This window comes from Pseudorca crassidens, chromosome 20 (genome assembly GCF_039906515.1).
Source record: "Pseudorca crassidens isolate mPseCra1 chromosome 20, mPseCra1.hap1, whole genome shotgun sequence".
NCBI lineage: Eukaryota > Metazoa > Chordata > Mammalia > Artiodactyla > Delphinidae > Pseudorca > Pseudorca crassidens.
The window spans coordinates 53,863,955-53,877,098 of record NC_090315.1 but is presented as its reverse complement, the minus strand read 5'-3'; the positions used below and the strand labels follow the sequence as shown (position 1 = coordinate 53,877,098).

The following is a 13,144-nucleotide window of genomic DNA, read 5'->3' as shown; positions in this document are numbered from 1 at the left end:
AAAACCACCGATCACCCCATTTTAAAGAGCAAAACCACAAGCCACAGCTTCAGTCATTGCCGGGGACGCTTCAGTTTCCTGTTTCCTATTGAAAAGTGGCAGAAAGGTCTCCCTTCAGCAGCCGTGAAAGTGGAAAGCGGCAGCCTTTGGGCTTTAAAGACACAGGGAAAATGACGGTAGAAACTCTGGCTCCCTCTTCCTGTCCTGAGTGGATTCTGTGGCCCTGGGGCAGTGGTGGAGGACTCTGGGCATTGAGTCCATCAGAGGCTAATAAACCCAGGGGAAAGAAGGCCAGGTGCAGACCTGTTTACAACCAGAACAGGAGAAAAGGTCTACGGGGCTGAAGCCAATATTGCTGGGTAAACAGCATGGACAGAATTCGTAGAGTTTATACCAGACGTGAGGCACCAGGAGTCGAAGCAGATCCCAGGCTTGGATAGGAAGCCTAAGAGTCTTCCTTCGTGAATAATTCACCCATTGTATACATTTATTTATACGTATACTGGTGGTCTACAGGCCGTCCTTTAAACAGTGGGATGCAGTGGGAGGCACATGGACCTGGAGGCGATGGCCCTGAATTCAGGTGCTGACTCTGCTGCTTACCAGCTAGGGGACCACGGAAAGGTCACTTATTTTATGTTTATCATCTGAGCATAAAATAAGAAGGTGGGTGTGATTTGCCCAGACTGGCAACTGGCACATAGTAGATGCTCAATAAATAGTACCTGCAAATAGTGGTAGTGATGATGGAGAACTAGGTATATATTACATATATATTATGTATGTGTGTGTGTGTGTGTATATATATATATATATACTATATATGTATATCATGACAGATGGTGAGCAGTAGTCCTGGATTTAGAATAAGCTAACAAAGGAATGAGGCTTTTTATGCTACCCACTTGCTCACCTGTCCAGGAATTGCCCCACAGAATCAGCGGAAGAAGTAAGATGCATCGGGCAGGAGCAATGCACCACAGGGACTGGCGCCGTCTGACTGGGTGGATTCAGGGCATAACGGCTAAGAGGAGGCCTGGTTTTTGTTCTGGGGTCTCTGTTTATCAGTAACCTGGAGAAGTGTTGGTAAAGTTGATTAGGACCTGTGTACTGTGAAGACTCCTATTGACCCAGGATATACATTTTTTTTATAGCTCTAACTATGGTAGGGGTGTTACCCTAAACTTTGAATTTCCATAATGTGGCACTCCGTGTATGTTTGTTGGATGAATAACTGTATGAAGACTTAGTCTGACTTAGGGACTGACTTTTTTTTTTTTTAATTGAAGTACAGTTACTTTATAATGTTGTGTTTGTTTTCGGTGTATAGCAAGCTGATTCAGATCTATGTATTCTTTTTCATATTCTTTTCCATTACAGTTTATTACAAGACATTGAATATAGTTCCCTGTGCTATACAGTAAGACCTTGTTGTGTATCTATTTTATATATAGTAGTTTGTATATGCTAATCCCAAACTCCAATTTATCTCTCCTACCCCCTCTTTTACCCTTTGGTAACCATAAGTTTGGTTTCTCTGTCTGTGAGTCTGTTTTGTAAGTAAGTTCATGTGTATCATATTTTAGACTCCACGTGTAAGTGATATCGTAGGATATTTGCCTTTCTCTGTTTGGCTTACTGCACTTAGTATGATAATCTCTCGTTGCATCCGTGTTGCTGCAAATGGCATTACTTCGTCCTTGTTTACGGCTGAGTAATATTCCATTGTATATATGCACCCCATCTTCTTTATCCATTCCTCTGTCGATGGACGTTTAGGTTCCTTCCATGTCTCGGCTATTGTGAATAGTGCTTCAGTGAACACTGGGGTGCCTGTATCTTTCCGAATTACGGTTTTCTCTGGACATATGCCCAGGAGTGGGATTGCTGGATCATATGGCAACTTTATTTTTAGTTTTTTGAGGAACCTCCATACTGTTCTCCATAGTGGCTGCACCAGTCTACATCCCACCAACAGTGTGGGAAGGTTTAGGGGAGCTTCTTGATTGAGGCGAACGCTTCCCTCCCCTGGTCAAGTTCCCTCACGCATCATCTTACCTCCTGATGCAGGATTCATACGGGCATCAGCACAGAGGCCTTAACGGTGCAAGGAGGCAGCAGGAGATGCTCCCCTGGTTCTCTGGTATTTTGAACGTAACCTTGCCTGATGAGACTCCGACGTCTTTTGTGCCTGGCTTGACTCCCCCTTCACCAAACTCCTAATGCTGAGCTACAGTCAGGCCCGTAATGTCCCTTCTCTGCTCAGCCTGAGATGTTAAAACGGTGCCTCCTATTGGAAAGGACATTCTCAGCTTCTTGAAGGATCGGTGGCCTTGGGCCAGGGAAGTGTGTGACTTTGAAAAGAAACAGGCCTGGGTGTGAACAGCAGCTCTATCACTTATGAGCTCTGTGGACAGTGGCAAGTTATGAAACCTCTTGGCCTCAGATTCTTTATCCGTAAGATGGGAAGAGGAGGCTGCCTGGGAGGACCGTGGTCACATTTGACGTAATTTTGCAGCCCACCCGGCACCGTGGGTGGCTTGTGCACATTCTCACAAGGATGGGAATTATTTTCGTGGATGTAATGCTCAGTCACCAAGAATTGTCTTTTCCTTCAAAGGTCATTTATTAAGCACCTTCTGTATAACAGGAATAGTTCAAGGCACGGGGGCCACAGTTGTGAACAAAACAGACAAATCTCAGGGAGTTCATATTATAGGAGGTGGAGGGAGAAAATAGTAAATAGACATATAACTTGTCCAAGAGTATTAAGCGGTGTGGAGAAAAACAAAGGGGAGGGGTGGGCAGATGGGGTGCCACTGTGAATGCAGTGGCCAGAATGTCACCTCATCAGAAAGGGAGAAAGCAGAATGCAGTGCGGGAAGAAGCCATGCGGGTCTCTGGCAGGAAAGCAATTCAGCAGAGGCAACAGCAAATATAAAGTCCTCGAGTAGGGAGGTTGCTTGGCTTATTTCAGGAGAACAAGAAGGCTAGCGTGGCTAAATGTAGTGAGTGAACAGAAGATGCTAGAACATGAAATCAGAAAGTCTGCTGTGGACCAGATTATGGGAGAATTCCTTGACTATGGTAAAAAAAAAAATAAAAAAATTTGGACTTTAGTCAGTGAGATGAGCAGTTGTATCGGTTAGTGTTTGCTGTGTAACAAGTAATCCTGAAGCTTTGTGGGTTAACATGACAAACATACTTTTTGCAGTTCTCTGGGTGGACTGGGGTGTTTCTTCTCATCTGGGTTGGCTCGGCTGGGCTACATGGTCTGGGATGGCCTCGCTCGCACGTCTAATGAACGGGTAGTCTGCTGTCGGTTTTGGGAGCGTCCATGTGGCTCGCATTGTCCAGCCGGTTAACCCAGGCCCATTCATAGGATGGTGGTTGCAGGATTCCAAAGAGCAACAAGAAAGGGCAAGCCCAGTGCACAAGCACATTTTAAATTGGCCAAAGCAAGTCATGTGGCCAAGGCCAGAGTTAGAGAGAGGACCACCCAAGGTGTGGAGACTGGGAGGAGAATAACAATGGCCATGTTTGCAAATAGTCTACCGCAGACGCACTGGAGGGTTTGGACCAGAAAAGTGACGTTATCTGATGCATAGTTTGAAAGGCGCTGTGACAATAAGGATTTTGTGAAGGGCGAATGTAGCCAGATGGGAGGACGTAGCCAGGCTGTGGACCACTGGAAAGCACTGGTGTTTGACCACAGAGCCAGAGGCCCAGAAATTCATGACGTTGTCTGGGCTGAAGCTGCCACTGTCAAGAGGAGGAACAGTGACACACGCCCCCTGCCCCCACCTTCCTGGTATTTCAGCAAAAGCTTTCTCTCCACCTTGCCAAAGTGGCCTTTCTTACATCCCTGCAGGAATGGCCTGGAAACCACAGTGTAAGTAAGTGATAACAGGATGAGTGGGGAAGAGCCTCCAAACCACCCCCCTATTCTCCTAAGTAGGGATGGTTTCTAATCACCAAGAACTTGGTAGTTACAGGGGGAACAAACCATCGAGGGACTGAAATGATCCACGATCCATGATAACAAAACCTCTTAAGGTGAAATTAAGTGACAGTCATTTTTCTTTTTCTTTCTCTCTTCAACAGAAAATATGATGCTGGCATGCTAATTGCGTGAGACAACTCGGCCCGCAGACAGCCACAAAGCACAAAGACAAAACAAAACTCAGAGAAGAAACGAGAATGGTGTTTTCCTGGCGTCTACAAGAAGCGCTTTATTTTTCCTCTAGATTGCTTTTCTAAAAAAACAAAACAAGACAAAAAACAAAACTGAAACAAACATTTAAAGGAACAAGACAAAAAACTTCAGGTGATACTATTCAAGCATGTTCTTTTATTAAGCGTAGGATGAGAGGAACAAGAGGACACGGAAGCAGGATGCTGAACACTGAGGGGCTGTGAACCTCCGCGATGGCGTTGTTTCCCAAAACTGTGAGTGAAGAATGGAGGGAACATCTTTTTATCCCCCATCCCCAAAATATCCTGTAATGGCGCAAGACTTCCTTTCCTGCCTGTCAAGGTATCTAGGGAATGATTTACAAAATGTGTTTGTTATAATCGCTAAAGAATCTTTTGTATAGCTTTGGCCGGGGAGTTGGTGGACCAGTAGTTGGTGGACCAGTACTTGGCAACCCAGTAATTGTGTCTATCCCACCCACTTCTAAGTGTCACCTCCGTCTCGGCTGGAACAAGGTTCAGAGGGTCCTCTCTCCAGTAGTTGACAAGGCCACTCCGACTTGATCAGGCTGAAGTTATCTCCTGGATCAGTGCAGCGAAGGATAAACACTGGCCTTTTTCTTCCCTAAATAAGAAAAAGGCAGCTCCTGGCTACAGTGTGGCCGTGGAGGCTGTGCCTGGGGCGGGGGCGTGGGGCACCAGGCTGTCCTGCAGCGTGAGAATTGCTCGTGCTTCTACCGTGAGACCAAGAACCTACCGAGCAGCTAAGCTTCACTTTCAAACAGGCCATCACCAGGGGAGCAGAGGGACCCAGGCCTGCCCCAGCCCCAGAAAAGACGTATTATCCCTTTACCCCCAGAACTCCCTGCTTCCCAGTGGTCCCTAACATTTCTTGCTCTGTTGTGACGACTCTTGTATCCTTGACTCTAGCGGATCTGGGTCGGAGGGACATGGAAGCCCTGGCATGATAAGTCGGAAGGGGGCCAGCGCTGGCGGTCACGCCCGAGCGCTCGCGCGTGGTGGGCGTGTGCGCTGATCCTTGCCGAGCGCCCACTTAGCCGGACGGGCTGCCAAGTCCTTCCTGGATCAGCCTCTCGCTGAGCGCCCACAGGGCCCGGGCCGTGTCTTCGCTCTGGGCTTCCGTCGAGGGCATGCAGCGGCAGCAGCTGTTGAAGTACATCCCTCCCAGACCCTCCAGTTCTGGAGCGGCAGCACAGTAGACGGTGGTGGCGGCTCCTTGTTGCTGGAAAGCAAAGAACAAAGACCACGGAACGTTATTTTTTTAAGAAAAGAGGTGATGGAATGATTGATTTTCTTCTAACTGGGAATGAGCAAGAGTCTCTCCCCCCCTGGTTCAGATGCATCTGGATCTCAGCACGGCCGAGGGTACCGAACTCAAAGCACGTGACTGTAAAAGGTACGATGGGACCATCCAGGGAAAACGAGTTCATAAACTCCGCTCGTAAAGCTAATGTGACTTTCTACACCTCATATAGGAAAAGGCTTTGAACACAGACTACACGTCTATCAGTTAATCACATCAGATGTCTCTTCTGAGCAACGAGAAGATGGGAGCCTTTTGAACACGCAAGAACAAATTCATCCAACTCCCTCACTTCTCAACGCATAATGTCATTTGACACTGAGAAGTTTCTAGAAACTTCTCTCTGAACTAAAGCAACCACTCTAATCATGGCCCATCAGGTAGAAAACCAAGCGGGACTGGTGCCAGATTTTTCCTTATTCGTTGCCCATGGGGCTGCTAGAGGAAGGGTTTGTGATGCTGTGTTAAGATGTTTGAGACGCACGTATACACACGTTCCCCACCATCACACATGCCTCAGGCAGACACAAGACACGTTTGTGAATTTATCCTTATCCTGGAAACCTTTTCAGAAGTATTGTATTCAGCCCATACTTGCAGTGGGACAGTGGCTTGGGGGGCCATGTCCTCCCAGCCCCCTTCAAAATGCAAGTTGCAATGAGTGCAATTGATCACTTCCGATTGACCTTTTGAGTAGCAGTTGGCGCTGTGGCCAGGGACGTGTGTGCCAATGGGGCACCGTAGCATCCGGGCTGACAGAATACTGTCAGGGATGCTGGAAAGAGGGCAAGAAATCACTTTGCTTTGCGAAAGCCATAATTAAAAATAATAGGCTGGTGTTCATAGGGGGACACCGTGGGCACGGCTCTCATTTGAAACCAATAACAGTTTATCTGGCGTCTTATGATTATTTATGTGCGTCACAGCCCTTGCTGCATCAACTAATTATCAGTTGACAGAGAAGGGGGCTGGGAGGCAGAGGAGAATGGAGAAAGATAACTGGGGATAAGGTCAACGTTAGGAAAACATTAAGGACGTCTAATTGCGAGGGAAATGAGTTTCCATCCCCACCCAAAAGCTTACTCTTTTTCTCCCCCTACAGGGTTTAAACTGGTGCCCAAGCAGAGAGCTTACTGGAGAGCATCCCCCCCATAGGGTTTGGTTTGCATTCACAGTGGTTGTTTCGTACAACCCTCGGGAGCCAAGGTCATTCTGAGAATCAAGGTCTCAAGGTATTATGATTGTAGGGAAGTTCTGTAGAGTAGACTTGGGGTTTTTGTTGCAGGGGGGCGCGGGGGCGATTATTGCATTTGTCTGAAAACCATATGGTCAAATACATTGAAGTGACAGGCTTGTGCAGAGGAGGGTGGCGTGGCATGGGAGTGGGATACCTGAGTTCTGATAATAACGGGCTGCTTGACTGTATTGGACAAGGCCCTTTGGTCCAAAAATTGTACCCCTGACGTGACTTCTCTTTAACGAAATAGTAATCGGTGTGTGATTTCCCCAGCCCTGTCACCCATGCCCACTCCCCAAACAGCCAATTGTTTATTTTCTTGGGTTCACCTGTTTCTTTTCAAATCAATTTGTTGGCTCAGGTCTAATGGACATGAGCCCATGTCATCCAAATTTCCTTTCACTGAATTATTATTCCTAATAACCCCTAGCTTAGCACATTTATCTAACGAAGTTCCAGTGGCTTATCTGACGCCCCTGCATCCCATGTGGGGAAAAAAGGCAAGCAAAGCACCTCTGAAGACAAATGGAAGACTAGAGATGCTCATCTCGCCAACCCAAGCAAATATCATCTTGGCCTCAATTCTTAGCAGATGTCAGGTGGAGATGGTGTTTTTGAATAATTTTCTGGATATCTGTTTTCGATTTCCATTTTACTTTGCAACTGCCCAAACCACCAAAGAGTGGTCAGGGCCCTTGGCCTCAGCTCTCAAGTGGTGGGAGAAGCCAGTCAGCTCATCCCTAAATCCAGGCTCCCTCAACCCCACCCCAGAGCGGTTATAGTATCAGCATTCATGCATCACAACAAACTGGCCCCTCACAGCTCCACCAATCCTGAGAAAAGATCCAAGTTGGCCACTTGGGAAAGCAACAAACGGAATTCTTCCAAACCCAGTGTAATCTTTTGCCACTCTGACATTCTAAAATGATACCGTGCTGCACTCTCTTGCATTGTTGGAATGCTGCACTCTCTTGCATTGTTGGAATGGTATTTCTGCAGAGAAATTCTGCGCTTACGTTGATTCAGAATTGAGTTGATGAGGGAGCTGGGGGGCATGCATTTTTCCCTCCACGGAATGTGAAAGCAATCGACCTCATTTCATGTAAACCGCCACTTGGCTACCACGCTGACAACCGTAAAGTTGAGTAAAGCCCAATCTTTCTTTTATCAAGAGCTGGCTTTGATTCCTTTGCCACCAGGCTCAGGGTGATGCACAATTTAAATCATCACCAGCGGTGCTGACTCTGTAGAACACATACAGCAGGGCACCTGAAAGCAAAGACCACCTTTTCCGCTCCGAAGATCAACTGTGCACATATGGCAAAGAGAGACTGGACGGTGAAGTAGTGACAGCATCTTTTCGTCCCAAGCCCACGACCCTTTCGGCTTCTCAGGGAATGCTCTTTTCAGCTGCACCCATGGCGGCCTCTGAGTGACATCTTTATATGATCAGATGGGATGACGACGGTTTAATAACAAGGTCTAATTTGGGGTCATCAGCTTTCGGCATATCACCAGGGTGAGATGGAGCCGCGTGAGGAAATCTCATTAGTAAAGAAGCTGGTTCTGCTGATACAAGAGAAAACATTTTTAAACTGACAAAAGAAAAATTTTTAAAGAGCACTTCATCGCCATCAGATGACTTTCATGCCACTCTGGTGGAGGGGCATCAGTCCGTAATCCAGAAAAAAATGAAAGAGCCCTATCGAGGAAACGATGTTACCAACTCTGATACAAAATATCTGCCTTGCTGGTTGGCACCGCTGCTTACTGATCCGTCGTGGTACGATAACAGCCGTACCTTGACGTATATAAACACTAGCAGGAGCTGTGGGTTCCCCTCAGTGATTGATTTTTTTAAGAACAAATTCACGGGAAGCCTGGAGGTTGCATGCCGTTGCTGATCATGGGAACCGGGGTGGCGACTCTGTCCTGTAGCAGCGGCAGTGAGTGAGGGCGTGGATCGCACGGGGCTGAGGAGTTCTGGGAAGCCCAGTAGAATCTTGAATCACGCCTGAATGCCATTTCTGATTTAGTCAAACATTTGCGAGCTGCCAAAGGAGAACTACGCCTTCAATCTTTATAGCGTCTGTACAATTACCCAGGATTCGTGTTTGGGATTAAGTTAAGAGCATCTGGGTAATAAGGGGGTTCATCATTCTCTTTCAGAAATCATTTGTCAGACGAGCGGCACAGTCTTCAACTACAGAAAGGTGGGAGTTAGAGAGCAGTTACTGTTCACTTATCGTTGGGGCCCTGAGGTCTAAATCATCCATCCTTCCAAAGCCCTTGGTTGGGATGAAACAGTGACGTAGCCACGTTTCAACAACATTTACTTGATAACCACTGGCCCTCAATGTGCAGCTGTCCACACAGACTCCAAATGAATATTCACTCTTTGCAAGAGAAAGGTACAGGGGTTTCTGATCAACTATCTAGGCTTAAGGAAAAATCCACCCACATGTTAATATTTGTAATGCATTGGTAGGTACGCTAATATAACTTACGTTTTAATAAGGACACATGTTACACAATTATGTTTAGTTTTCAGGTTTCTCTACTTTTAAAATGCATGCTTCGTTAAAAAAGAAAGGATAAATTTCTGTCTTAAAATACATTTGACTCTGAGACACTTAAAAAAGTAGCCACACTACCATGGGATATCTGTATAGTCAATGATTTTGAGAGTAGCAGATGTTCTAAGATTGCTTTCCTACAGACACGTTGGTATCAGGACAGCGCACAGCAAATGTTGAGTGAATCAATCTATGCAGAAAGTGGAGCTGAGAAAGGGAAGGCAGCACAGAACTTACACTGGACTTGGAGCCCCAAGGGCAGGGAAGGAGAACTTCCCTTCTGGAAGCGGGCAGTGACGACTGTGCTGAATTCCCGGGACAAAGAAGTTTGCAGGTGTCACAGGAAGAGAAGACAGGTGCCTCTTCGAACCCTCAAAGCTTTCCCTGTTACTCATCTGGGGTCTGTGAGGCAAAGCAAATGCAGAACTGATGCAACGCCCCGGTGAGTAGAGCAGAATCATTTATCCCGGAGCCTTGGTGGAGATGGGGCAGTGAATGCAGGTGCCTGCCATAGGTGGGACAGATGGCCGCCCTCTCAGTCTCTTCATGTCTCCCAATAACCCTCCCCAAAGAGAGTTTTCAGCTACCCTACTGGAAACGTGCGACGCGGTGTCTCAGGGTTCATCTCCTGAGACTGGGGCGCTTGGAGCACAGCTGTTCCTCAGCAATAGGACGGTTTAAATCTGATTTGAGAGAAAAACACAAAGGTTATGTGTTCCCTCCTCACCATCTGAGAACAATCTTGTTTTTTTTTTTTTGCGGTACGAGGGCCTCTCACCGTTGTGGCCTCTCCCATCGCAGAGCACAGGCTCCGGACACGCAGGCTCAGCAGCCATGGCTCACGGGCCCAGCCGCTCTGCAGCATGTGGGATCCCCCCGGACCGGGGCACGAACCCACGTCCCCTGCATCGGCAGGCGGACTCTCAACCACTGCGCCACCAGGGAAGCCCTGAGAACAATCTTTTGAAGCCGACAGGTGAGCCACATATTCTGTTAGTTGATAGAGCGACGCAGCTTATGCAGGCGTGAGGCTCAAGGGCCTCCCTGCTCGTGTGACCACAACCGACCCCTGGCCCTCCCGCCTGGGTGTGGAATGAGTGCAAATCAGTAACGTACCAACTTCCGCCAAAATGATGTGAGACAGGAGACGACAGAGAACGTGCCTCGAAAGGACCCTTTTCCTCCACACTGTCGAGCTTTTCTAGTGAGTCGTTGCACATGGGGGCTGTTAAAGTGGTAAGGATGGCCAGCATCTGCTGGGAGCTAGCCATTCCTCTGGCACTGTGCGGAAAGCTTCGTAAGCACCGTATTCTAACCCGCACACAGCTCTACCAGCCAGGGACGGTCATCATCCCCATCTACAGGGAAGCCTACTTAGCACTAGAGCTCAACAGCAACTCGTCCAAAGCCACACAGATCATCCCACAGATGGACCCTCCGGAATCCATGCCCGATGCAGTACCAAACCTCCTTCCCAAGCTCCCGACACAAATTTGCAGGCTGCCCGTTCCCTGTGTCTCCCGTCTGGCTGAAGCTACCTTAGGAGGAGTCCTCTTTCCCTTCTCAGCCAGGCCACGTCTGGCCGAAAATTAAATGGATGGGCTGTACGTTTAATTTTTAAAAAACGGGCTGTCATGTGCTCACCTGAGAAATGTTGGGAGGAGATTTTCCCGTTGTTGATTTAGGCAGTGAACTAAATGGAAATTATAACAAAAATGAAGACCCAGCGCCACCTCAAAAGATCCAATGGCAAGTCTTAACAAAACCATCACCTGATTCAAAATGCCACCTCCAGGTGCCAGATGTGACCAGCTGTGACCCTACTACTCTTGGACGATCGACTTGTTTTCAAAGCGTGAACGGAACCGCATCAAAACCAGTGAAACCCCGAGCGATCTCCATCTTTATAACCTCACACACGTGTACAAGGAATATGGTCTTTTGGAGGATAGTATCTGACATGTCACAGCAGGTTTGCACAGGAAAATGACCCACCTCCCTCTCCTGCCCTCCCCCAGTTAATTCCTGCAAATTCCTAAGAAGTGATTCCTACCAAGGCGCTGAACAATATAGGCTTAGGTACCTGCAAATACTTCTTGTAGATATCGTAATATAACTTTCTTCATAGCCCTCGGGAGTTTTGCTAACTCACGGGCTGTTCTTAGCATTTATTACAGAAGGGAAAGCCACTCAATTTCCCAAGTAGAAAAAGTGAAGAGGGTCAGGAAAGCGGGTGTTTGTGTCTAACTGAGGAGGCTGGAAAAGCCTTCGAGAGTGTTCTGGAGAATCCATTTGGATCACATGCAGATCTTTCTTACAGCCTGACGTAAGAGAATGTGTACCTACCACCGTGGGTTAGGACATTTACCTCCTGCCTCAGGGCAAGAGTTTCTTTGCTAAAGAGGATCCCAAACGTGGAAAGCCTCAGAGGTTCCTTTTCAGCTGACTGTCCCATGGCAGGTAAAGGAGTACCATTCCCTGGGTGACCCTGGGACACAGGGTTCAATGGCAGCTGCTCTGAAGGAGAGCTACGCCATGGGCTATGCCAGCACATCACCATCAGCAGTGCAGTGGGTCCTGGCACAGGGCACAGCCCCACAAAGTAGACGGCAGTTTGAGTGCCAGGTGTTCGAGGGGCACACGTGGGACAGCTTTCCCATAGCAGATGTGCACACGTCTTCGTTGGGAATCACGATGACATGGAGGCTTTCTTATTTGCAATTGAGGCGCCCCAAATATCATGCCCCCGAATCCACATCAGGCTACAAACACCACGCTAGTCTCCTTGACAAAAGCCACGAATCTCTAGCAAGACCATTAAGCAGTTTGACTTGAAGACCAGGGCAGAATGAGTTGGAAGGTCAGGAGGACGGTGGCTGTGATGCTGTGAGTAATCTTTGCAGGAACAAGCCCAGGGACCAGGAGGTTCAGGATGGAAAGCTGGAAAGGACTTTTAAAGGCAGAAGAGCAGATTTGTCTTTGCTGGCCTTAGGTTTGGGGGAGGGGTGGGCAGACACCCCCTACCGTCCAAAGAGGTCCAGAGCCGTGTTTGTTCTGGACAGCAAGGCTCCAGAGGATTTTTGCTTACGCTCATCGGCAGCATTTCAGGGCAGCGTGGCCCTGGGAGGCTTTCAGGACTGTGTTTTCAATTGGCTGACCTGTTCTGAGCTTTCCCTTGACATGAATGCGGCCCTTTTCATACCCCCTTTGTGATCCAGAATTCTTGCCATAAACATGGCAGGGGTTCCGCGACAGACTGATGGCTGGTCTCTAAAGAGTGAAGGTGGAACATTTAGCATGATTCCATCGTCCTGAGACCTGCTGTTATTTCTAGACGTGCTCTGGTGGAGTGGGGGGGGGGTCCTCCAAAGGAGGGAAGGAATGGCTAAGTACAGTCCAGGTGGGTGACATTATTCATGCCTGTTCTACCTTCCTTTTGTGCCAAAGATGTTCTAGAACTGATTGGGCTGGAGAGACGGTCTCATTCAAAATAAGAGAGGACGTTGTTACACCTGTGACAACATCTCTGTTAGATCCACGAAAGCATTCCCTGGGCATTCTGTGCTGATGCTGCCTGGGGTGCCCACATTGCTCTTCAAGTAGGGAGTTGCCTTGCTGGGCTGGAAAACGGCACTGGGGTATCCACTCTTCCACCGGTTAGTTTGCAATGGCTCAGCAGAAGGGTCTTAGAGATGTGCCACGAACATAAGCATCATCCTTCCACCTGCGACAAAGCCCATTCCTGAAATATTCCAACCCGGCCACCTGGACACTCGTGCCGAAGGACTACTGAGTGTCCCCAAGAGCTCAAAG

At 48.0% G+C, this 13,144-nt stretch overlaps 1 protein-coding gene across 1 annotated transcript in view; it reads right to left on the bottom strand.

The window, feature by feature from the left end:
- Positions 1-4,331: 4,331 nt before the first annotated feature.
- WWOX (WW domain containing oxidoreductase) overlaps positions 4,332-13,144 on the bottom strand; it is a 978,254-nt gene continuing 969,441 nt past the window's right edge. The window contains exon 9 of the mRNA XM_067719418.1: positions 4,332-5,437. Coding sequence (XP_067575519.1) covers positions 5,249-5,437 — 189 coding nt within the window. The 3' untranslated portion in view covers positions 4,332-5,248. The remainder of the gene's footprint in view (positions 5,438-13,144) is intronic.